Below are 26,238 nucleotides of genomic sequence, written 5' to 3'. Positions count from 1 at the left end.
GACATTACTGATAGGCTGTGTGTCAAACAGAGGTGGACAGCCCCTGCTTCACATTTTTATGATTTTGAACATGATTCTAGGACATTTAGTGAGAGCCTTTAGTGACAGCCAGTCGCTGATGTGCTTAAAGTGAGTCACCCTCTGAATTCACCAACTAATATACTGTAGCATGGTGCCAAGGCTCTTGTTTTTTTTTAGCCATACAGTAAGTGCTACAATTCATTTCAGTTGATGCCTCAGCTTGACAGCTTCTATTGGTACCTGAGACACTCCATTCAGACAGTCTAGGTATTCAGACATATCCAGTTTGTCAAAGCACAAGCCTGCAACACTAGTGTTGAACATCTCTGTCTAGGAGTTACTATACAATTCAGGCGAGCTCAGGTTTTCTGGAACAAGAGCAAAGCCGAACATGAACACTTCAGAAACTTTAACTTCCAGCTATAGAGGCATTATGGCAGTCCTCCTGACCCAGAAACTGTGGAGAAATTAGCTGCTGTCTGGCCAGTCTTTAGAGGCCACTTCACTCAAAGACACTGCCAGCCCTGCACCTGACCAATGCTGTCAATTGCTTATTGAAAGGATTTCTTCCAAGCAGAGAGGCTGAAAAGAGCTCTGTAGAGTCCTACATGCTTTTCATACTGAGAGAAGTAGTGAGTAAAGTATGCTGTATGTAAACTAGGGAGTAGTACAGGAGTGGTATAGTAGAGGAGTCTTTTAAATCAGTGTAGACACTGTTCTGGGGAAGAACAGATACGACTCCATTCCCATTCATAGTTAATGTGTGTGAGGTGCATGATTCCTAAAGGCATATTGATTTCAAGTACACAATATGTATCTTCCATTAGCAGCAGTGACCATTAACGTTTATGAGCAGTGACAACTCATCATGATTTAAAGAGGCACATTACACAACCCAATGAGGTATAAGCTGAGGTGAAGCCTCCTCCGTCAGTACAGTACCACATTTCATGCCCGTCAGCTTTAGGCCAAATAGATAATGATTACAAAATTATTACTCAGTATTCATTGTGTAACAGTGTTTGAGTTCTGTTATCAGACTGGATGTGCATGAAAGGAGAGGATGCTCTGTTCAGCAGGGAGGTGGTGAGAGAGGCCTCTCCATATCAACTCCAGTCTGAAAAAACATCCCAGGAGGATTCAGTGTGTGTGTGTGTGTGTGTGTGTGTGTGTCTGTGTTTGTGTGTGTGTGTGTGTGTGTGTTTGTGTGTGTGTGTGTGTGCGTGCGTGCGTGCGTGTGTGTGTGTGTGTGTGCAGACCAACCAAACTGAGTAGTCGATTACGTGTGGTCTAACCAAAGATGATAAAGGAGAGACAGATTTCTCCAATAACTTTGCTCGGTGGTGATGCAAAGAAGTATCATTTTCAGGGACAAACCCAGCTCTGCAAAACCCAGGGTGAAAAATGTGGTAAAACTATCCACACAATCTGGCTTCTGGGAACAATGTCTGTTTGCCCTTCACATCATCAGTACAATTACAGAGGAGAGATATTTCAAACATAAATCATTCGATGACAGCAAATCTTTGCGGAAAACAATGGTGATTTGAGTAGATCTGAGCATCTGAGTTTTATTGAAAATATGTTTAAAATGTGTTTATAAGCACACATGTTCCCCAAGGACGTCTTATTCTACATTGTGAGTTCCTCGTGGAATCTATCAGACCCAAAGTACACAAACAAATGTGTGTGTGTGTGTCTGTTTTCTCACAGCAAGGTCATTCATTATCTTGTTTAAAAAGAAACAATGCATTTCTCCTCAGTTGTTCATCCTGATGTTTGGAAGTCCTTGTGCACAGTTCGGGTAAAAGCTACAGTACAAAGAGCATGTAATTATCACCACCAGAGGAAGGACAGACTTTCACATAATACCCTGGTATTTCACAGAGGTTGTACATCCCATTCTGTTATTACAGTACCTCTATATGCTCTTGACTGAGAAAGGCTTATTTCACGATGGGACTGAAATGACCCCTGCTTGCCCATACAGTGGAAAAGGGACAGATTCTATTGGATGATCTTGGTTGATAGTGGTGATATTGATCTGAATGTCCCTGGAATATGTAGTTGTTGCTACGGTTACCTGAGAGTAGTGCAGAGCCTCCTCTGATGTATAGGGGCGGGGCCTGGAAGGCATAGATGATGTCAGTCTCGGCTATGCACGTCAGATCCTCCTCATCAAAGAAGGAGCGCTGAAAGCCTGTGGTGTAGATCTCTGTCAGGATCACCTGAAAGAGAGAGGGAGAGAGGGAGAGAGGGAGAGAGATAGCAAGAGTATCCATTTTATTTAATCAGAGACTTGGAAAATGGAGTGAAAGTGAATCTGAGGATAGTGTGCATCATCGAGAAGAGTGAGACAAGATCACCTACCTGGTCTGGGGAGATCTTCCCCTCATCCGCCAACATCCTTCTAAGAAAGGCCAGTGAACCAAAGAGAGGCACAGCCAGCCCGATGCGCAGGTATCTCTGGCCCTTCGTACTGAAGACCAGAGTAACACACAAAGACCTGTCGAGTGAAGGGGAGAGAGCGAGAGAGAGAGAATAGCCGCTGCATTCAAATCACTACCATTTTTATTGCTACCATTTTCATTAGCTCTTCAGAGACTAAGTCATTGGTATGTTGTTATTTACAAGGCCATACTGAGACAGCTCCCATTTTACCTGTGTATCTACATTGTCCAGCAGACTAATGACAAGTATCAATTAAAGTGAGTTTTGTGATGTCTTGTTGATGACCTGCTCTATAATCCACCATGGAGAAGATTTAACATGATAAAGATAGTGAGAGATGTTTTATTTTTATTTTATTTCACCTTTATTTAACCAGGTAGGCTAGTTGAGAACAAGTTCTCATTTACAACTGCGACCTGGCCAAGATAAAGCATAGCAGTGTGAGCAGACAACACAGAGTTACACATGGAATAAACAAATTAACAAGTCAATAACACAGTAGAAAACAAAGGGGGAGTCTATATACAATGTACAATGTGTGCAAAAGGCATGAGGAGGTAGACGAATAGTTACAATTTTGCAGATTAACACTGGAGTGATATATGATCAGATGGTCATGTACAGGTAGAGATATTGGTGTGCAAAAGAGCAGAAAAGTAAATAAATAAAAACAGTATGGGGATGAGGTAGGTGAAAATGGGTGGGCTATTTACCAATAGACTATGTACAGCTGCAGCGATCGGTTAGCTGCTCAGATAGCTGATGTTTGAAGTTGGTGAGGGAGATAAAAGTCTCCAACTTCAGCGATTTTTTGCAATTCGTTCCAGTCACAGGCAGCAGAGTACTGGAACGAAAGGTGGCCAAATGAGGTGTTGGCTTTAGGGATGATCAGTGAGATACACCTGCTGGAGCGCGTGCTACGGATGGGTGTTGCCATCGTGACCAGTGAACTGAGATAAGGCGGAGCTTTACCTAGCATGGACTTGTAGATGACCTGGAGCCAGTGGGTCTGGCGACGAATATGTAGCGAGGGCCAGCCGACTAGAGCATACAAGTCGCAGTGGTGGGTGGTATAAGGTGCTTTAGTGACAAAACGGATGGCACTGTGATATACTGCATCCAGTTTGCTGAGTAGAGTGTTGGAAGCCATTTTGTAGATGACATCGCCGAAGTCGAGGATTGGTAGGATAGTCAGTTTTACTAGGGTAAGCTTGGCGGCGTGAGTGAAGGAGGCTTTGTTGTGGAATAGAAAGCCGACTCTTGATTTGATTTTTGATTGGAGGTGTTTGATATGAGTCTGGAAGGAGAGTTTGCAGTCAAGCCAGACACCTAGGTACTTATAGATGTCCACATATTCAAGGTCGGAACCATCCAGGGTGGTGATGCTAGTCGGGCATGCGGGTGCAGGCAGCGATCGGTTGAAAAGCATGCATTTGGTTTTACTAGCGTTTAAGAGGAGTTGGAGGCCACGGAAGGAGTGTTGTATGGCATTGAAGCTTGTTTGGAGGTTAGATAGCACAGTGTCCAATGACGGGCCGAAAGTATATAGAATGGTGTCGTCTGCGTAGAGGTGGATCAGGGAATCGCCCGCAGCAAGAGCAACATCATTGATATACACAGAGAAAAGAGTCGGCCCGAGAATTGAACCCTGTGGTACCCCCATAGAGACTGCCAGAGGACCGGACAGCATGCCCTCCGATTTGACACACTGAACTCTGTCTGCAAAGTAATTGGTGAACCAGGCAAGGCAGTCATCCGAAAAACCGAGGCTACTGAGTCTGCCGATGAGAATATGGTGATTGACAGAGTCGAAAGCCTTGGCAAGGTCGATGAAGACGGCTGCACAGTACTGTCTTTTATCGATGGCGGTTATGATATCGTTTAGTACCTTGAGTGTGGCTGAGGTGCACCCGTGACCGGCTCGGAAGCCAGATTGCACAGCGGAGAAGGTACGGTGGGATTCGAGATGGTCAGTGACCTGTTTGTTGACTTGGCTTGGGGCCAGCACACAGGCATTATCACACATGGGGACAGAGGACACACAGCAGTGGGGGATATACAGTATTATACAACGGGTGGGTCTAATCCTGAATGCTGATTGGTTAAAACCTCATTCCAGCAGGTGTCTATTCCACAAGTTACCACTGGCTAAATCTATGATGTTAAAATGCCTATTTACTCTGTTCCATCTGACTGCGCAATCCACTGTCTCATCAGCCCAGCCAGGCAATTTATAAACTCCACTATGAAAAGCATCTAACATTTCATCCTCAACAGCAGAGATTTGAATAAACCTTGCTGTCTGTCACTCCGACATTTGCAATATTGTTTCAATATTCAAATTCGATCTCCAGCTGTCCCATAGTAATGAACGTGTCGGGAGTTGGAATGAGACAGACAGGTAGGCAGCTTTTCTCAGCCAGTCTAAATCATGAATTAGCATAATTTCTCTGGATATATACAAATAACTATCAATAGAAAACAGGTAAAACTAAACGAAGAGCAGCTAGTTTGAAGTTTTTCCAGTTTCAGTTTGAAGTGATTGTGTTAGCTGTGTTGTTGGCTAGCTCTTAAACAACAGTGTCCTGACGAGAGAGCACATGTTCTACGCCAGGTGAAATCGTGCATCATTAGCTCATTGTTATGGACGTATCCTAATAAATGTCACTAGAAAACAGCTTAAAATGCAAATGCAGCTACTTTGTTGTTATTCTGGCTGCACTGTTGACGTGACTGTAAGTTAACCGTAGTTGGCTAGCAAGCAAGTGATAAGAACATTGCCAGCCAATATGGCAATGGAATATTTAGAATGAACGACTGGGTCACGACCATAGATAAAGAACAAAAAGACTGAATGACTGGGTCGCGTCTCTGGCAACCGAACCGATAGAATGAACGACCAATCGGCTTAGGTAGCAACCCTAGATTTGTGTCGGGACTATATCTTGTGGAAGGTTGAAATAGTATGAATAAATCCATCAAAATAACGTTTTTAATTAAAATATGTAAATCATTATTTGAATATGTTGGTAACCCATTGTATAAAAGTGACAATGCCCTCGAAGCCGGTGTTTGGAGGATATATTGGCACGGTTTGCTGGCCCTTGTCAGGATTCACCTAGCGGTCATCATTTTGGGCTGTACAAATGTTTGATGTATTAGAATAACTGATTATGCTTATGTTATATTAATAGAAGGGGAGGGGTTATAAGACCCCTCCTTACATTTATAGGGTCCTAGACTACAGATAAACAACATATATTTTCATTATATGGTTTTAGAATGGTACCACAGTTGTTTTCTCATTCACTCACTCAATGTGTGACTAAGACAGAACTCTGCAGGGGAGTGTGGGAGATAAGAGACTACTCAGACATTCTACAATAGATCAACATTTGGGGAGGAGACATTTATTGCCTAGCTTTTAGATAAACACTGAAACTCTATGTTTGTATAGCCATGGATGCAGGGTTTTGCTCTCAGGAGTAAAAAAGTAATGACGTAGTCAGTGACATCACTAAGGCGGGACTTTGGTTTAATAAAACAACTTGAGACATTTTGAACTTACTCAGAAACATGCATGTTATGTTCCTGTTTGTCAACTTCTGTCTGCAATTACATTAATAAAGGTTTTTGAATGATTTGAATGATATTGTCATAATGCTAATTTCACCAATGAACCAATGATTGACAAAGAAGGACGTAAGGAACGAACCATAACACCCTCAACTTCTTCTCGGGCCTAACAACACCCGTGCCAATATATCCTCCAAACACCGGCTTCTCAGGCATTACTTAAGTAAGTAAAGGTTGTTGAGCTGTGAGATCCCCTGCTGTCTGGACTCAGGGTAACCTCTACAATGGGTGTCAAGGATTCTCAGCACATGCTATAGTGAGAGGTATGAAGCAGTCATGCAGTCTGTGTACATCTATATGCACAGACGCAGCGCACCTGAGTCCATTCCTTTATCTGCCTTTGACTAGGCAGTAGGAACACCAAAACAGTGCCTCATATTATCACGGTTCTTTTTGTGTCTCAAGACACAAACAGTGAAGGCAGTAGTTAATCAATGGTGCTCTGAGCAGGCAAGCGTTACTAATTCATACTAATTACCTTGTTTGGAACCATTCTGGGAGCGGAAAAACATCCCCACACACTCAACAGCTCAAAACTAGAAAGGCAGGCATCGGGATAATTAACAATCTATAACGTTACATGATGCATCCAATACCTATAATGGGAATTCAATTCCCAGTGACTGAACTAAAGCCCTCAATTGAATGGTAATCTGAGTCTATGATTATACTAAACTACTGCAAATAGTGGCTACATCCCGAGAACACCTTTCAGAGGTTTAGCTCCCCATCTCTGAGTACAAAGCTGAATCGATCATGATAATGAACCGCAAACCTTTTCCTCAGGAGGACAGGAACATTATACAACAAGATCTCTGAAGGATCTTTACAGTAACAACATGCTGATCTGTAATGAGCGGCTCATTTAGTGAAGTTAATGTGTTTAAATGGAGATGCCTGCCATACCACTCAGTCCGTTAGGGTACAACATCAATATGGGTCCATGTCGGGCTGACTCTGCCACATTGGTTAACACACTAGATCATAACTAACCACATACTGTATATATGACATGTGGGAACACATTTCTGTCAGAAAATAGGTACTGTAGCAGTCCAATAAATAAATGTATATGTGTGAGGTTGGGGTTGGGGTTGGTGTTAATGACTGTTGGCGTTGAAAGTCTGCACTTTATTTTGTGTTAGGGTTTATGGAGATAGTTTTGTATATGACACCTTTTTTCTTACATGGGCAACCATGTGCACAATCTTAAAAGGCAAACCATCTGTTTCTTCCTTTCATAACTGTCTACAGTATTCAATGCCATTAGCCAAAAGTAGAACGAATGAGGCGATTATGTAAAGTTTGGCTGGCAAGCTGTTTGTTAGAGCTAGATTTTTAAAAACGATTCTCCAATTAGCATAAAAGCTTGCTTAAGGCCAGGCACCACAGGCTGAAATGACATTTTTGCATCTACTGTGCGTTCAGAAAGTATTCAGACCCTTTGACTTTTTCCACATTTTGTTACGTTACAGCCTTATTCTAAAATGTATTCATTTTATTTTTTTCTCATCAATCTGCACACAATACCCCATAATGACAAAGAAAAAACAGATTTTTACAAATGTTACTTTACTTAGTACTTTGTTGAAACACCTATGGCAGCGATTACAGCCTTGAGTCTTTTTGGGTATGACGCTACAAGTTTGGCACACCTGTATTTGGGGAGTTTCTCCCATTCTTCTTTGCAGATCCTCTCAAGCTGTGTCAGATTGGATGGGGAGCGTCGCTGCACAGCTATTTTCAGGTCTCTCCAGAGATAGTCGATCGGGTTCAATTCAGGGCTCTGGCTGAGCCACTCAAGGACATTCAAAGACTTGTCCCGAAGCCATTCTTGCGTTGTCTTGGCTGTGTGTTTAGGGTTGTTGCCCTGTTGAAAGGTGAACATTGACCCAGTCTGAGGTTCTGAGTGCTCTGGAGCAGGTTTTCATCAAGGATCTGTCTGTACTTTACTATGTTCATCTTTCCCTCTATCCTGACTATTCTCCCAGTCCCTGCTGCTGAAAAACATCCCCACAGAATGATGCTGCCACCACCATGCTTCACCGTAGGGATGGTGCCAGGTTTCCTCCAGACGTGACGCTTGAAATTCAGGCCAAAGAGTTCAATCTTGGTTTCATCACACCAGAGAATATTGTTTCTCATGGTCTGAGAGTCCTTTAGCTGCTTTTTGGCAAACTCCAAGTGGGCTGTCATGTGCCTTTTACTGAGGAGTGGCTTCCGTCCGGCCACTCTGCCATAAAGGCCTGATTGGTGGAGTGCTGCACCAATAATACCTGTTAAAGCTAGAATCCTTCATTGAAACAATAACACAGCGTTCTCCCCGCCCCTTTATCGCTAAAGGGATGGGGCTGGAAATATGTATCCACTCTCAAATTCATGTAGCAACTAAGGATTCTAGCTTTACGTTGCATGCTCAGTATGAATGATGATCTACAGTATGAGATCAACGTTGTAGTGTCCATTTGTGGTGTAGGATTGGATAGAGGAGTGTGTGTTAGGCTTTGAATTTGCTAGGCACACCCTGGTACCTCAAAAGGAGGACACAGCTGCATGCACTTCTATTACACCCCAGTCCAGTAATCTTGAGATAGGTGTTAAACTTATCACTTGACTCTAAATAATATTTTCCAATTAGGACAACTCCTCCATCTGCACTGGAGAATAAAGGTGAGAACCATACTGTTTTGACTTAGTGTTGTCAGGCGGTGTGTGAGAGGAAACATTATCTTCTGCTTTTAATAAAAAACAAAGTTATCAAAAGGATGGAGTGATCTTTGTGACCTGGGCATGAATGTGACATTGTTCCTGGTTTCTGAGGTGGTGCTCCTCAGGGCTTTCCTCTGGGCTTCAAGTACACTCCATCTCAGCCAGGTCTATTGTTTCTCTGTGCTACTCCAGATCTTTATCCATTCCTCTAACATTATGAGCCTCTAGAGGACTGAAAGGGACGTTAAAAAGACACCAGTGCTTGAGTCTTGTCTACGGTGTATTTCTACGTCTGTACCTAAGGCAAGTCTTTCCGCCTACTACGGCTTTGACTCTCACTGACAGATGTCTCCTAATATCTGCACGTAGTACCATAGTGTGGTGTGATGTGTTGCATGGTTGTGTATTCAGTATGGTTGGTGCCCTAACAGGGATAGTACTCACCTGGTGTGGCGCAGAGGGATGGGAAGTGAAATGCAGAGGAAAGGGTCAAAGGTGTTGCTCTGTTTATGACAATGAGGGCAGGTCAGCGATGACCTGTGGAAAGAAAAACAAGATTGTGTGAAGTTTGATGCCTGTTTTAGACACCTGAACATGCACTTCTGTGTCAGGCCAGCAGGAAAGTACTATTAAAATGGACACACTGTATGTACAGTATGTCTTGATGTTGCTGTAGAGATTTTCTATGGGAAACATAAGTGATGTAAGGGGGGTGGGTAGTGAGAAAAACCCTCACGGTGCAACTGGGCCTTTAAATGGGAACCAGCACGCAGCGATTCCCTAATGATCACTAATACCATCATGGGGAGAATAGAGAACACTCCTAAGATATGGCTTGTTTACTCCCTATATGAATGTTCAGGCCATAGGACTCAAAGGACAGGAAAAGAGAGCAAATCTTCCATTTTACCAATATTTCCTTCCACACCTGGTTCACACACTGTCTCCAACAAACCCCTTTATGTTTAGGAGAGGAAGTTGCTTATTCTGGCAAATCACTAATTGTTTGAACAAAAAGTCAGAGGGTATTTCCATGGAAGTCCTCAGACTGCAGTGCTATTGAACTTGACTTGAATTAAACTTGACTTGAAGTACTTCTAAATCCTGTAATAGTTCTATGGCAAGAACTCCATGACTGGTTCTTCTAGTCCGGAAGCGAAAAGCATTTCACAAGGCTGCCTGAAACTTTAAGAGCCTTTAGGACTGGAGTGGAATTGAGTTCAACAATGACTTTGCTGCATACAATCAAAACAAGTTGACAAAGCTATGGCAAATCTGAATTTCAAGCATAAATGTCCCTCTTCCTCTTTTACCCAGCAAGGCGATGTTTTAAGACAGTATTTCCCTATTCTTGTGTTTAGAATTTTTCATATGATCAGTGCACAGAGCTTTCACTTCTCCAGCCTGCATGTCAGGAACCTTTACAAGGGGTAGCCTACCATGGAAATCTTAGCAAGAGCATAGCTGTTTAAATGTGTTTCCCTTCTAGGAAGGCACCTGACAGACCCACAGGGGTGAGTGGGGGAGAGTGAATAAAGCCGTATTCAACTCAACCCAGCTGACACTGGCTCTGCGTGGAGCTCTCTCTTGGCAGAGTGGATCGCTCCCCTACGGATGTCTTATTCTCAACAGGAAACAGAGGAGCTGCCCATGTTCCTTGCATACAAATAACACTCCAGCAGCTCCAATAAAACATAGATGTACTGTGCATTGGTAAGGAACACTTAGGCCTAAAGGAAAAGGAGGTGATATTTCCGTGATGCCTAATGGATGAAGTGTGAGCAGCACTTGAGAGGGAATCCCTGTCTATGAAGCAGTGATGCTGAAGGGTGAGAGTTTGAGTCAGCTTAAACACTAGCCCAGGGGTAGGCAGCCTCGGGACGATTTTTGACGGAGCGGATAGTGGGGGACCAAAACATAATTATAATAATTTGTACACTGCAAATTGACCCCAACTAATCTCAAAAAGAGATTATATTTGAAAATAACAATAATTTCATACCTTATTTACATTGAGACACGATCACATACACCGAGTGTACAAAACAGCCCTTTGTCCTCAGAACAACCTCAATTCATAGGGGCAGGGACTCTGCAAGGAGTTGAAAGCATTCTACAGGGATGCTGACCCATGTTGACTCCAATGCTTCCCACAGTTGTGTCAAGTTGGATGGATGTCCTTTGGGTGGTAGACAATTCTTGATACACACGGGAAACTGTTGAACGTTAAAAAAATTCAGCACCGGTTTAGGCCGGGGGTGCTTTACATGGCACATCGTGCTCTAGTGACTCTTTGTGGTAGGCCAGGTGCCTGCAGGCAGACTTTGGTAATCAGTTGAATGGTGTTTCCTCTGACACATTGGTGCAGCTGGATTCTGGGTTAAGCAGGCAGGGGTTAAGAAGCATAGTTTGGTGGGTCCTGTTTCAGAGGATGCATCACTCAACCTTTGTCTATACCGAGCCTGTTGGGGAGCTGCAGCAATTAGACAATATTGTAATTGGATATTTTAAATTTAACAAGCCAAGTCAGTTCATTAATTACTTAAAAATCATACAATGTGATTTTCTGGATTTTGGTTTTAGATTCCGTTTCTCACAGTTGAAGTGTACCTATGATACAAATTACAGACCTCTACATGCTTTGTAAGTAGGAAAACCTGCAAAATCGGCAGTGTATCAAATACTTCTTCTCCCCACTGTATATAGTACCAGTCAGAAGTATGGACACACCTACTCATTTGAGGGTTTTTCTTTATTTTTACTATTTTCTACATTGTAGAATAATAGTGAAGACATCAAAACTATGAAATAACAGATATGGAATCATGTAACCAAAAAAGTGTTAAACAAATCAGCCATTCTCTCAACCAGCTTCATGAGGTAGCCTGAAATGCATTTAAATGAACAGGTGTGGCTTGTTAAGTTAATTTGTGGAATTTCTTTCCTTCTTAATGTGTTTGAGCCAATCAGTTCTGTTGTGAAAAGGTAGGGTTGGTTGGTATACAGAAGATAGCCCTATTTGGTAAAAGACCAAGTCCATATTATGTCAAGAACTACTTAAATAAGCAAAGAGAAACGACAGTCCATCATTATTTTAAGACATGAAGGTCAATCAAAAACCATCAAGGGCTATGATGAAACTGCCTCTCATGAGGACCGCCACAGGAAAGGAAGACCCAGAGTTACCTCTGCTGCAGAGGATATGTTCATTAGAGTTACCAGCCTCAGAAATTGCAGCCCAAATAAATGCTTCACAGAGTTCAAATAACAGACACATCTCAACATCAACTGTTCAGTTGAGACTGCGTGAATTCGGCCTTCATGGTTGAATTGCTGCAAAGGAAGCACAACTAAAGGACACCAATAATAAGAAGAGACTTGCTAGGGCCAAGAAACATGAGCAATGGACATTAGACCAGTGGAAATCTGTCCTTTGGTCTGATGAGTTTGGTTCCAACCGCTGTGTCTTTGTAAGACGCAGAGTAGGTGAACGGATGATCTCCGCATTTGTGGTTCCCACCGTGAAGCATGGAGGAGGAGGTGTGATTGTGTGGGGGTGCTCTGTTGGTGACACCTTCAGTGATTTATTTACAATTCATTGCACACTTAACCAGCATAGGTACCACAGCATTCTGCAAAGATACCCCATCCCATCTGGTTTGCGCTTTGTTGGACTATCATTTGTTTTCAACAGGCAAATGACCCAAAACACACCTCCAGGCTATATAAGGGCTATTTGACCGAGAAAGAGAGTGATGGAGTGCTGCATCAGATGACCTGGCCTCCACAAACACCCGACCTCAACCCAATTGAGATGGTTTGGGATGAGTTAGACCGCAGAGTGACGGAAAAGCAGCCACAAGTGCTCAGCATATGTGGGAACTCCTTTAAGACTGTTGGAAAAGCATTCCATGTGAAGCTGGTTGAGAGAATGCTAAGAGTGTGCAAAGCTGTCATCAAGGCAAAGGGTGGCTACTTTGAAGAATCTCAAGAATCGATTTTGATTTGTTTAACACTTTTTTGGTTACTAAATGATTCCATATGTGTTATTTCATAGTTTTGATGTCTTCACTATTATTCTAGAAAATAGTAAAAAATTAAGAAAAACCCTTGAATGAATAGATGTGTCCAAACTTTTGACTGGTACTGTATTTGTTTTTTACATTTTCATTGTTGGACTGTAAAAACACCAGGATATGAGCTCCAAGTGATTTTAATTTTGGAAATCAGTTCCTAAGTATTCCCACGCATAACAGAGAGACACGTGATCATATAGTCAAATATATCTGTTTGGGCTTCTTGTGGTCAATTTGCAGTCTACAAATGATTTGTAATTATGGTCCGGCCCCCCACCATCATCTCACGAAAAACATTGTCCTGTGGCTGAATCTAATTGATGATCCCTGGCCTAAAGATTGGCTGTTAATTCATCTCAGTGAGCCTGCAGCCTCACTGCATCTCTGGGTTCAAAAGGTCGTGGCCCCATTAGAGATTGTTGATATGTAAGGCATCGTTCAGCAGGTGATCCTGAGCATCCAGACAAAACAAAGGAATTACCGTAATAATCACAGAGTCACAGTAATAATCTCAAAAATGCTTCAAAGCCCTTTTTATTCAACCCTCCTGCAGAAATATTAATAAATTAAGTGGTGAGACAAAACAAAGGTCACCCAGTCAAAATGATTCAGACAAAGAGAGGCGAGAAGCTCTGAGAGAGAGTGGTGGGTTTTCGTGCCGCTGTAAAAAGGCTGGGCTTCCAGTGAAACTACTGTACACCACGTCCATAATCTGACATGCTCTGCTGCCTGCCGTTTGGCTTCACTCTAATGAGCAGCGCTTGACAGATACCACAGAGATTTTCACTGCATATTACCCATGCTAGGCTGTGAGTCATGCTGTGGGATGAGAACAAAACTAGCTATATCAAAGCTTTACCTTCAAGAACTGGGCAATGCATGATTTGACCAGAGTCTACAGAGTTGTAGAGAAATAATAAGTTCAAAATCAATACTTCCAAAGTTAGAGTAGGCACTTCACTTTTGCGGAGACATCACTTTCAGACAAAGAGAATTGTAATAACGGTACCGTACAGTCAATTGAATGACACCAACATGTGATGAACGTCAAATCAAATCAGAATAGAAAACTTAAGAGATAAAAGGCCTGTCAGTATATATGAAGCTTATTTGTAAACTGACTAAATCTTGTCAAGTATAATGGGCCTGGTGATTGTATAGTGACAAACAGACCCATTGCAGTGATAATTATATTACATACTGAAGTGTTACACCCAGGACTCAAATACTGGAGGGCAATGAGAGAGGGACAGAGGAATAGTTAACAAATCAAAGATAGGGACTCCAAAGGCTGTTCCTAAAACAAATAGCACAACAAACATCGTAAGTATATGTCACTAATAGTATTATATTAGTTAGTAGTATGACAAATATTTAATCATATAAAATACATACAGTATTTTGCAATTTTACTGACCACTGCGACTCTGAATCACACTTTCACACATTATTCTAAAAAAGCTTTGACAGTAGCTTTTCAGTCTTACACTTTCACACCCAGGCCTCAATCCTCATCTCAGACAATGATGCTGTTGCCTGAGTAAGTGATTTGAACTGGCCTAAGGGGAAAAAAACAGATGGTTATGGAAAGATATGGCTATGGAATATTCCTTGAGAGACATTTCTATATAGTCCAGAGCTCTTTTCCACTGAACTAAAGCCATGCTGTAGCTCTGAAATGCAAAGTTATGCTGTTTTTGAAGTTATACTATCAGTGATCATCAGTCAAGTGTTGGATTCCAGTCTGAATCACCCTGGGTGAATCTGGCACAGTGTTTGAGTGGGTGAGCTAGCTATGGCTGCTTCCTGTCTAGACACGCCCATTTCCCGGCTGTCAAAGCAGAAACATTCATCAGTGGGTAGCAATTAAGGGATGCGCTCTGACAGATGTATTAAAGGCATTACACCAAGCTGCTGATTTTCCAAGGAATTAGCAGATGGAGGAAACAAAAACAAGCAGGAAATTACAAAGCAAATGGAAACTTCCACAGAGTGGCAAGTGTTCTAATTACTTCACGACAGAGTTAAAAGGTCCAAATATACATCTGTTCTATTGTGCAGTTGTTTGCATAATTCCTTGTCAATATAGTACGACATTAGTCAAGGTTACCCAGAGAAGAGTACAGCTAACGTAAAATTGGGGGGCTTGACAGAGATTTACACTTGGCAGTTGGATGCAGAGCTGTCATTGGCACCTCTGTGAGAGGAGTGGACAGCCAAATCATGATGAAGGTACTGCAACAGCTCCACTACCTTCAGCAGCTCCAGTGATCTCCCGACCACAGCTGTGAGATGCATCTGTTTCATAGAAATACCTAGGAGGCTTTATCTCCAAGATTAAATGAACACTTGTGAAGCTTCAGAGGCTCTGGGTTCAAAGCTGCTGTAGCAGGCGCTGAGGGGCACTGAACACGGATTGAAAGGAATGTTATAAGGACTAAAACTGTGAAAACTCAATCAGGTTCATCAATCACAGCTTATCAGGAAAGCTACTAGAGCAAAGATTGTATACGTTTATTCAATATGTAGGTAATCTATGCTTATTTGATTTGTACAGTTGTCGTTTTTCACTTGACCTCAAACAAGAACCAACCACCCCAGTCATTTTACTCAGGACCATAAATGCACTTGAAGGGGTCCCTAGTTACCTAGGAGACATAAAGGTTAGGTGGAGGGGCAGTCTTTCTTACTGCACTCTGTGCATGGGCCTTGTCAGTATTGATGCTCCAGCTAGGCTCAGTAATTACTGGAATGTCTGCAGTGATTTAATGAGGTTACTCTTTCTCCTGCTAATACATATACAACCTCTACCCACGTATAGTTATAATGGCATCTCCATTACACATTATCTGATAATTACAATTTAATTCAATCAATGAGAACTGGATCGAAGAGTCATCGGTAATCGAATGTGATGTGGGAAAAAAGCCTCCATACCTAACTCTGCATTGGTTGTACAATAATTGTAAAGAACTCATAGGAGAGGTGCAAAACCCAATAGACCAAGTTACAGGCAGTGTGTGACCGATGGACTAACAGCTTATACCAAGACAAGCATGAAACTGATTTCCACACAAATGACCATAATTGCATTGAACTTTATAACATATGGTTCATAATTAAAGGAAATGTATTAAAATTGGAATGGGTTTTTTCCCCAATATGTTTTTGTTTAGCCAACTTACAAAGTTTTCCTAAATCTCAATCAATCTCTCAACAACAGACTCCCTCGCAACCTCATCCAGGTGCACTGACAGGAATAGAACGGGTTACACAAAAACACAACTGGCTCCTAATGTAAATAAAATAACAAAAGCTGTCACATTTTGACACTTTTTAATTATTTATTATTTTCTAGCATTTTCATCTAAGGAGCAGGTTGAGCCACGAAAAATATTTCACAATGAACAAAGGAGAGGAAAGTTAACTCTTCTGTTTTACATTCAAGACACTGAATCTGAGGGAAATTGTTGACTGACACAAATATGAGAGACAATTCCCTGTATAGTAATTCATTTATTATTCACCTGTCCTTCAAGATGCAAGGCAGCAGTTTTTACATTAGCACAAGTCCAGGGATTGAGTCAACTGTCTTCTACTCAGCTCAGCTCAGATGCCATCAATTTCATCAATGCTTGCAGGACTAAGGTGCAGATAGTAATAGGGCTATTCTCTGGCAGTATGCTATGGGCAGACCTGGCAAACTGGAAACTCACTTGTATTGTGCCTGGAAGTGTTCCTGTACAAAGCTGTGGCGTGCCCCGGGCTGCTGCGAGTGGGGAGTCTCAGTGACCATCGCCTTCTCTGATATACCAGGGCCCTGGAATAGAGAGTGGACAAACAGAAACACATAATTTTAACATCTACAATCTACATCTACAAAAAAACATCAGGTTCAACTAAATCCACTGCTATTCGGATGACACCCAGATTTACATCCACACCAAACCCACCTCTCACCTGTTTCCCCTGTTTCTGATCAACTGACTCCAGGACATCAAAAATTGGATGACACCCAATCTACTCAAACTCAAGAGCAATAAAACTGAGGTCACGCTGGTGGCTTCCAAAGTTGCCCTCAAGAAAGTGGGTGACCTCATGATGTCCATTGATGGCTGCACCATCTGCCCATTATCCGAGGTCTGAAATCTGGGGGTCATCCTGGACCCCACTCTCTCCTTCGAGCCCCACATCAAGTCCGTCACCAAATCTGCCTTCTTTCACCTCCGTAACATTTATTTTTATTTAACCTTTATTTAACCATCCACAAAACAAGACTGTGCACCATTGTGGACTGGGCTTTCAGTGCAACTGCCCCCCAAACTCTGGAACTCTCTTCCCCCAGCCACCCAAAACTCTGGGGGAATTGCTACTAGCTACTAGAGTTAGCGCAATGACATGCTAGCTGTTCCCATAGATTTCCAGTCATTGAGCTAACAACTATCCATTTAAAAGTGCATCTTGGCAGAAATATATACTTGTTTTTTTTTGCATCAGTGGCAACAAAACCAGTGTTACACCAAATGAATATAGGAGTTAACACTGAGGGGAGGTACAGATCAGCATAAAATATATTAAATGAATATCTGTCTAGTTAGAACATTGTGAAATGTTGTTCAGCAGTCTTTATTTCTATTAAAAGGGTATTTTCAAAGGCAGTAGAAAGTATTGACGTGAATGAAACCCGCTTGGGGGACTTCTCTCTTTATTCTTTAATCCACTCACCTACAGCAGAGCTCAACTGGCCTTGGAAAAGATAAAAGAGGAGGAAAAAGCGATAAAACTAACAGACTGATCACTGAAACCATCCAAGGTCAAAAAAACAAGCTGATCTGGGACGGCACACAACGAGGGCATAGCCCAGCTATGTGATAATGAATGAAGTGAATTGAAAACTGTCCCCGTCAGCGCTGATTTGACTGAACTAATCCACCTAACCCTAGCTGCACCATCAACAACAATAGCAGCAACAACTGCTGCCATGGTCTTTGCTCCTCCTTCATTGTCACTTCTGAGGGTGTCTCTAGCACTTTCTAATGGCGGTTTGTTGCCAGTGTGACTCTGTGGAATAATAATTACTGCAGATTATGTAATGGCACATCATGGATGCAGTGTAGTCATTTGAAACCAATGTAATGTCAAATCTGAATCATTCTCTCACTATGGTATCAGGGTCATGGTTGCACCATTTCATAAAACCACGTTGCCAGGAGATGTGTGGTTATGATGGATATTTTGGTACAGCAATGGTAAAAACGAAACAAAAGGTACCATACCATAGGCACTGAGACAGGATGGATGACTGAGAAAAAGAGAGGTAATACTGTATAATGTCGTTAGAGGGATTCATTAGGCTTAATTACCCCAATCATTTACTGGGATAAAAAAATGTTTTATTGTCACATACACCAGATAGGTACTGTGAAATGTGTTGTTTTGTGTTGTTTTACAGGGTCAGTCATAGTAACACTGTAACGTGTGCTCCCTCTCCGGCCTCTAGGTCACCAGGCTGCTTGTTTAAGGCGCACACCTGTCACCAGTGTTACGCGCATTTGTGCATAATGACACTCACCTGGACTCCGTCACCTCCTTGATTACCTGCCCTTTATATGTCACTCCTTTTGTTTTTCCCCCCAGTCGTCATTGTTTCTGTGTCATGTTGGTACACTGTTTGTGTTTCTTGTTTTGTTTATTTATTAAACGTATTTACTCCCTGAACTTGCTTCCCAACGCTGGTACATCGTTACAAGTACGGCGCCCAAGGAGCAAATTAGGTCTAAGTGCCTTGCTCAAGAACACATACAGATTTTTCACCTTGTCGGTTCGGGTATTCGAACCAGCAACCTTTCGGTTACTGGTTCAACACTCGAACGGCCTTCCCTTCATGAATGTCTTTGAAGGAAATCATGGTAAATCAATTTAACAGCAAATAACAAATGATTTTGCTGGCTTGATTACCAATTATTACTGTAACTGAGCTCTCACAATCTCTCTTCGAAGATGTGTGAAACTTCAACATGCCTCTGCAATATAGTCAATATCAACTGCACAATATGTGCTCACTGACAACGTCGGTTATGAAAGTGACAAAGTAGAACATTTTCCTTATTGTCTATTTCCTGATTTATACAGTTACGGTTACAGTCACCGTAGCTGATTATGCATCAACGTTTAGGTAAGAGGACACAGTGAAGCCTTTATTCCTACAAAACAAGCACATTGTTGGAAAACAATGGTTATAAATAAAAAATAAAGGGAGAATTATGTACCAAAGATACGAACATCAGATTTTCAAGTGCAAAGGGAATTTGAGCTGCCATTTGCCTTCAGGCATTCAGGATTTAGTGAAGTGACATGATGCACTTCAGATGCATAGTGGAGATATTTAATGGTACAAAATTGTACATTATGGAGTAAATATATGACTACAATACAGCCTTTGTGTGTGTGTGTGTGTGTGTGTGTGTTTGCGTGCATATGTGTAGCTCCCAAACTGAAACAGCTTTGACCTTGAAGGTGACATTTGTCACAAAGAACATTTGATGTGTCTGGATTCTTTTAAATTGCAAATAAACATTCATACTTTCAACATTCAGCACCTGAACAAAGCCACTGGATGTACACGTTGAACTATGATAACAAATCTCTGACTCACCTTTTCTTATCAAGAGTGGTTGACTTGGAAAAGGCCAAGCTAAAACCACATTTCTGGGTTAGCACATTATTACTGAAGTTACTAGAGCGCTGTACCTAGACGCCAGGCACTTGAAAATGCATTAAGTCATCATATCATTTTAGCCCTCATTTGACAGGCTCATGGAGGCTATCAGAGCATTATTGCTCGCCAAGTCTCTCTGTTGACTCTTTCTCCACCACACCATGTCTCCTGTCCTGATCCCATACTGACTGCCACTGTTCCCAGGCCGGCAGCTCAACCATGATCCCATCTCACAAATGGAGCTGAAAGGAGGTTTTTGAATTTCGGGTTGTGGAAAAAAGTGTAGTGTAGTGTGGTGTGGGAGTGCTCAAAAAGTGTAGTGTAGTGTGGTGTGGGAGTGCTCAAAAAGTATAGTGTAGTGTGGTGTGGGAATGTTCAAAAAGTGTAGTGTAGTGTGGTGTGGGAGTGCTCAAAAAGTGTAGTGTAGTGTGGTGTGGGATTGCTCAAAAAAGTGTAGTGTAGTGTGGTGTGGGAGTGCTCAAAAAGTGTAGTGTAGTGTGGTGTGGGAGTGCTCAAAAAGTGTAGTGTAGTGTGGTGTGGGAGAGCTCAAAAGTGTAGTGTAGTGTGGTGTGGGAGTGCTCAAAAAGTGTAGTGTAGTGTGGTGTGGGAGCACTCAAAAAGTGTAGTGTAGTGTGGTGTGGGAGTGCTCAAAGGTGTAGTGTAGTGTGGTGTGGGAGTGCTCAAAAAGTGTAGTGTAGTGTGGTGTGGAAGCATTCAAAAAGTGTAGTGTAGTGTGGTGTGGGAGTGCTCAAAAAGTGTAGTGTAGTGTGGTGTGGGAGTGCTCAAAAAGTGTAGTGTAGTGCTCAGAAGGAGAGTTCCTCTAACTAACCAACGCCACTGAGTCTTTTCTTCCAAGTCCACTTCAGCTTAGCACAGACCGGAATGTGACCGAAGCATGACCTTCCCCTCTTGCACGGGGCTTCAATAGGCACATACAATCACAAATGTTCCCTCTTCTCTCATTTCCCTCCACTCTCACTTTAGTGAGTTCCTCTATGGTTTTAGCTCTCTCCATCACACTCTACCCCACTCAGTCACTCCCTCATCCTTCTCTCATAACATTCTCTCTTTTCCCCTCCCTGTGTGGTACGGTAATGCTCTGCTGAGCCTCCTCTTATTTGTCAAGGGGTAACAGGTCTTTAGAGCAGGCATTGAGAGCAGAGAGAGAGAGGCTAGGAGGTCTGCTCTCCTGAGGCCTATGCTCCTACAGAACATATAGCTAGCTGAATTCATGCCTTACTACCACTCTCTGGCCTCCTCAGCAGCAGAGTTGACTGGAGCTGGAGAGATAATACATTCCAGAGTTATCTGTGCAGAGATAACAACACAGTGTTCCGAGACCAATGAGCCCAGCCCAGACACAGTCTTATCACCTCACTAAATTCCCTGGTGAGCCTGGCCAAGTCATCAGACTGCGAGGCGGCAGCAGCATGTTAGCAGCAACCGCTAGTATGGCTAGGACGATACCAGTATCACAATCTGTTTTCAGTGGCAAAAATTAAAACACGAAGCAGACTAACTATTTGGTCCTTTAAAACCCTGCTGTATGTCAAATACTGTGTGCTATAGTTTGGAAAGTAAATAAATGTGACTCTGGATGACAACATAATGTTTGTTTCCAACATCAGGGCTGTTTTCCTAAAGAAGTTCAATCCGCTTCGTGTTTTGTTTCCTTGTCACTAATGAATATCGCGATACTACAGGTAATCAAATGGCTACCCGGACTATTTGCATTGTGTGCCTCCCCCAACCCCTCTTTTACGCTGCTGCTACTCTCTGTTTATCATATATGCATAGTCACTTTAACTATACATTCATGTACATACTACCTCAATTGGCCCGACCAACCAGTGCTCCTGCACATTGGCTAACCGGGCTATCTGCATTGTGTCCCGCCACCCACCACCCGCCAATGATTTATTACTAAACCTGTATAAATAGCTTCATCAGCAAAGGCTACGATTGCATGCCTGCCGCAGGCAACGTAGTCATGTTTATTTGACTTTGCCCTGGTGTTTTTATTAACAGCAATACTGTGTAAACAAACTAACAGATATTTCATTTGTTCAACTTAGTGCTTGATAGGGTTGTGAGAGGCATCACAACAACTTCAAGCCCTTTAGCGTCTAAATTGAATAAAATAAGCTGAATTTAATAGCTAACCGGGCTATCTGCATTGTGTCTCGCCACCACCACCCGCCAACCCCTCTTTTATGCTACTGCTACTCTCTGCTCATCATATATGGATAGTCACTTTAACCATATCTACATGTACATACTACCTCAATCAGCCTGACTAACCGGTGTCTGTATGTAGCCTCGCTACTTTTATAGCCTCGCTACTGTATATAGCCTGTCTTTTTACAGTTGTTTTATTTCTTTACTTACCTATTGTTCACCTAATACCTTTTTTGCACTATTGGTTATAGCCTGTAACTAAGCATTTCACTGTAAGGTCTACACCTGTTGTATTCGGCCACGTGACAAATGAATTTTGATTTGATTTGATACTAGTATCCAGAGGTGTGGACTCGAGGCACATGACTTGGACTAGAGTCAGACTCGAGTCACAAATATGATGACTTGCAACTCGACCTTGACTTTAACACCAATGACCCATGACTTAACTTGGACTTGAGCCTTTTGACTCAACCTGACTTGATAACCTCCCCAAGCCCAAATATAAAAAATTATGCTATTAAAAAAAGTGTGAAGCACATCAACTCTTCATTTAACAGATTACAGTTTGATTACAGCCAATCAAATTGTGCCAGCTGAGAAAAAGTTGTGCGTGGCAGTGCAGAGGAACGTCGGCGGGTGAATTCAGATGGAGCCCTTGGAAAGACGATACCCAAATTATTATTTCCAGATATAAAGATGACGCTGTATCAACAAAAAACAGATTGCTACTTGCAAAACATGCGGGAAGAAAATTGCAGACGTAGGCGCAACAATTTCCAATTTTGTTCGACATTTGAAGCTGCACAAAGTATGGTAAGTCGTGGCTAATATAGCCGACAGCTATATAATTTATAACTCTGCTAGTGTAGCATGTAGGCTAATGTAATGTTACATCAATGAGCTTTCACACAGTCAATTAGTGCGAGAACGTGATAATTGCACCCAAGATTGAGTTACAACTGGCTAGGCAGTTGGTAGCCTAAATCCTGCCTGATGTTACTGCTGTTCCTAAAACCATTGACATACGTTAGCCTACTGTAACCACACAGAGAGAGTGAGTGTGTGTGTGTGTGTAAGGTTGGGCGATTGTGTAAAAGCCTACATCGCCCGATTGCGCCCCATAGCGATCCTTGATAGTCGATCACTTTTGGGGGGGGTCTTTCTCATGGCTACTCATGTATTTCCATGTAAAAATAACATTTATTTGGAAAGTAATAAATATATAGATATTTTTAAAAACATTCATGATTTGCGTAAATGTAATATACTAACTATTACTCTTGTTAAAAAATATTTGGTGAAGAGCACATTATGACTTGTTTAGGACTCGAATCTCAAAGTTTGAGACATGACTTGATACTTGTCGGTCTTGACTTGAGACTTGACTCGGTGTCACGCCCTGACCTTAGTTATCTTAGTTCTCTTTATTATTTTGGTCTGGTCAGGGTGTGACTAGGGTGGGTTTGTTAGTTTTTGTATTGTCTAGGTTTTTTTTATGTCTAGGGGGTTTTGTAAGTCTAGGTTTATGTAGGTCTATGGTGGCCTGAATTGGTTCCCAATCAGAGGCAGCTGCTTATCGTTGTCACTGATTGGGGACCATATTTAGGTAGCCATATTCCTTTGGTATTTTGTGGGTTCTTGGTCTATGTTTAGTTGCCTGTCTGCACTACGCATATTAGCTTCACGGTTCGTTTGTTTAGTGTTCTTTGTGTAAATAAAGAAGAATGTATTCTTATCACGCTGCGTCTTGGTCTCCTCGTTATGACGAATGTGACAGAATAACCCACCAAATAAGGATCAAGCAGCGTGTGAATGAGGAGTGGACATCCTGGGCCCGGGAGAAAGATGAGTGGAGGACATCCTGGACCTGGGAGGAGGTAATGGCAGGGGACAAGACCCTGCCATGGAAGCAGGTGGATATAGCACAGGAGGAAAGGCGACGATACGAGGAGTCAAGGCAACCACAGAAACCCCAATAAAAAAATTGGGTGGGGGGGCACATGGAGCAGTAGGCGGAGCCGAGGAGTAAACCAGAGCCAGTCTGAGAGAAGGAGGATTCGGAAGACAGAGAAATGGGGCAGTTGTTAAGTTGGTGGAGGACACACAGATTTGAAATAAAAGAACGTGTTGTCAGTTTGGTGCCACCTGAGTCAGCTCTCCGTACTCGTCCTGAAACGTGTGTTAAACTTCCGGAACAATTGATACCGGCTATACACACCAGGTCTCCAGGTCTACCTTCAAGACCCAGTGCGTCCTGTGCCAACTCCTCGCACTCTCCCTCAAGTGCGCTTTCCCAGTCAGGTGTGTCCTGTTCCTGCTCCTCGCACTCGCCCTGAGGTGCGTGTCCCCAGCCTGGTGCCACCAGTGCTGGCACCATGCACCAGGCCTACAGTGCGCCTCGGCAGTCTAGTATGCCCTGTTCCTGCTCCTCGCACTCGCCCTGAGGTGCGTGTCCCCAGCCTGGTGCCACCAGTGCTGGCACCATGCACCAGGCCTACAGTGCGCCTCGGCAGCCCGGGGTCTCCAGAGAGGGTCCCCAGCCTGGGGTCTCCAGTGACGGTCCCCAGCCCGGGGTCTCCAGAGAGGGTCCCCCGCCCGGGGTCTCCAGCGATGGTCCCCAGCCTGGGGTCTCCAGCGACGGTCCCCAGCCCAGGAGATGTTGAAAAGACTATAACACTGTTTAATGTGACCAGTATGACCAGTTAGTGACCAGTATGACCAGTATAATAACAAATCCATTGTAGATCAGGTTTGCAAAGACTAGGCTGCCTATCATACGCCAACAATTTTGCGCTTCAGCACCATTCTCTCACTCGTTGCGCCTTGTATCCCCCGTAGTTGAGCCGACCATGTCAAACCACACTGCTGTCTCATCCTTAGAAATGTTGTTTTGTAGAAATGTAGAATTGTTCTCACACACACACACACACACACACACACACACACACACACACACACACACACACACACACACACACACACACACGCGCGCACGCCCGGACATACACACAAACACTCAAAGGCAACAGACTGATGTCCAAGACGGGAACATAATGTACTGTAATGTGTGTCCTTGATAAATGCTTTTATCAAATGACTCCGCTTGTCATGGACACAAAGAGAAACAGCAAGTTGTCAAAAAGCCTGTGTTCATGTCTGCTGCTTCTTCTAGGCCATCAACTCTGTGACACAAAAAAGTAGTATGTCTGTGAAGGATGGCGCTTTAGTGTTCTGCTATAAGTGAACATGGAGATGAACACATTTTCAAAAGGGAGATTCAGATTAAATTAAAATGATTTGAGCTCTTTCCAACAGTTCTAAGATGAGGTGGCTGTGGTTGAGAAGTCTCACTGACAGAGCAGAGCCCTGTAATGGAAAGGAAAGGCCAACTGATGAGGGAACATTTCATCAGAAGCAGAGTGGACAAATAATGATTTATTACTAAACCTGTATAAATAGCTTCATCAGCAAAGGCTACGATTGCATGCCTGCCGCAGGCAACGTAGTCATGTTTATTTGACTTTGCCCTGGTGTTTTTATTAACAGCAATACTGTGTAAACAAACTAACAGATATTTCATTTGTTCAACTTAGTGCTTGATAGGGTTGTGAGAGGCATCACAACAACTTCAAGCCCTTTAGCGTCTAAATTGAATAAAATAAGCTCAATTTAATTTTGTCAGCAAATATTGTCGGCAGGGTAGCCTAGTGGTTAGGGAGTTGGACAAGGTACAAATCTGTCGTTCTGCCCCTGAACAGGCAGTTAAACCCACTGAGGCCGTCATTGAAAGTAAGTATTTGTTCTTAACTGACTTGCCTAGTTAAATAAAGGTAAAATTCAAAATAAAAATACAATTAAAAGCAACTACCCACTGGGCACAGACGTCAAGCCAGCGTACATTTGCGTTGGTTCAACGTAATTTCATTGAAATGATTGTAAACAACATTGACTCAACCAGTGTATGCTCAGTAGGTATCCTTAAAGACTATGCTCATTAGGTATCCTTAAAGACTATGCTCAGTAGGTATCCTTAAAGACTATGCTCAGTAGGTATCCTTAAAGACTATGCTCAGTAGGTATCCTTAAAGACTATGCTCAGTAGGTATCCTTAAAGACTATGCTCAGTAGTTATCCTTAAAGACTATGCTCAGTAGGTATCCTTAAAGACTATGCTCAGTAGGTATCCTTAAAGACTATGCTCAGTAGGTATCCTTAAAGACTATTGTCACGCCCTGGTGAAAGTATTTTGTGTTTATCTTTATGTATTTGGTCAGGCCAGGGTGTGGGGTTTTTGTAATTATGGGGTTTTTGTAATTGTGGTGTGTTTGTCTTGGGGTTTTGGTGGTGGTATTGGGATTGTAGCTTAGTGGGTTATCTAGCAAAGTCTATGGCTGTCTGGAGTGGTTCTCAATCAGAGGCAGGTGCTTATCGTTGTCTCTGATTGGG

The 26,238-nt window shown here is 42.6% G+C and overlaps 1 protein-coding gene across 1 annotated transcript in view; it reads right to left on the bottom strand.

The window, feature by feature from the left end:
* Window positions 1–26,238, bottom strand: part of LOC112234631 (ubiquitin carboxyl-terminal hydrolase 43-like) — a 109,975-nt gene that overhangs the window by 35,868 nt on the left and 47,869 nt on the right. Inside the window, exons 3-6 of the mRNA XM_042327638.1 lie at window positions 16,610–16,713; window positions 9,262–9,354; window positions 2,392–2,527; window positions 2,105–2,249 (exon numbers count right to left, since the gene is read on the bottom strand). Of these exons, the coding sequence (XP_042183572.1) occupies window positions 2,105–2,249; window positions 2,392–2,527; window positions 9,262–9,354; window positions 16,610–16,713 (478 nt within the window). The remainder of the gene's footprint in view (window positions 1–2,104; window positions 2,250–2,391; window positions 2,528–9,261; window positions 9,355–16,609; window positions 16,714–26,238) is intronic.

This window comes from Oncorhynchus tshawytscha, linkage group LG09 (assembly GCF_018296145.1).
Source record: "Oncorhynchus tshawytscha isolate Ot180627B linkage group LG09, Otsh_v2.0, whole genome shotgun sequence".
Taxonomy (NCBI): Eukaryota; Metazoa; Chordata; class Actinopteri; order Salmoniformes; family Salmonidae; genus Oncorhynchus; species Oncorhynchus tshawytscha.
Note: the sequence above shows the minus strand (reverse complement) of the source record. Positions and strands in the feature narration are given on the sequence as shown.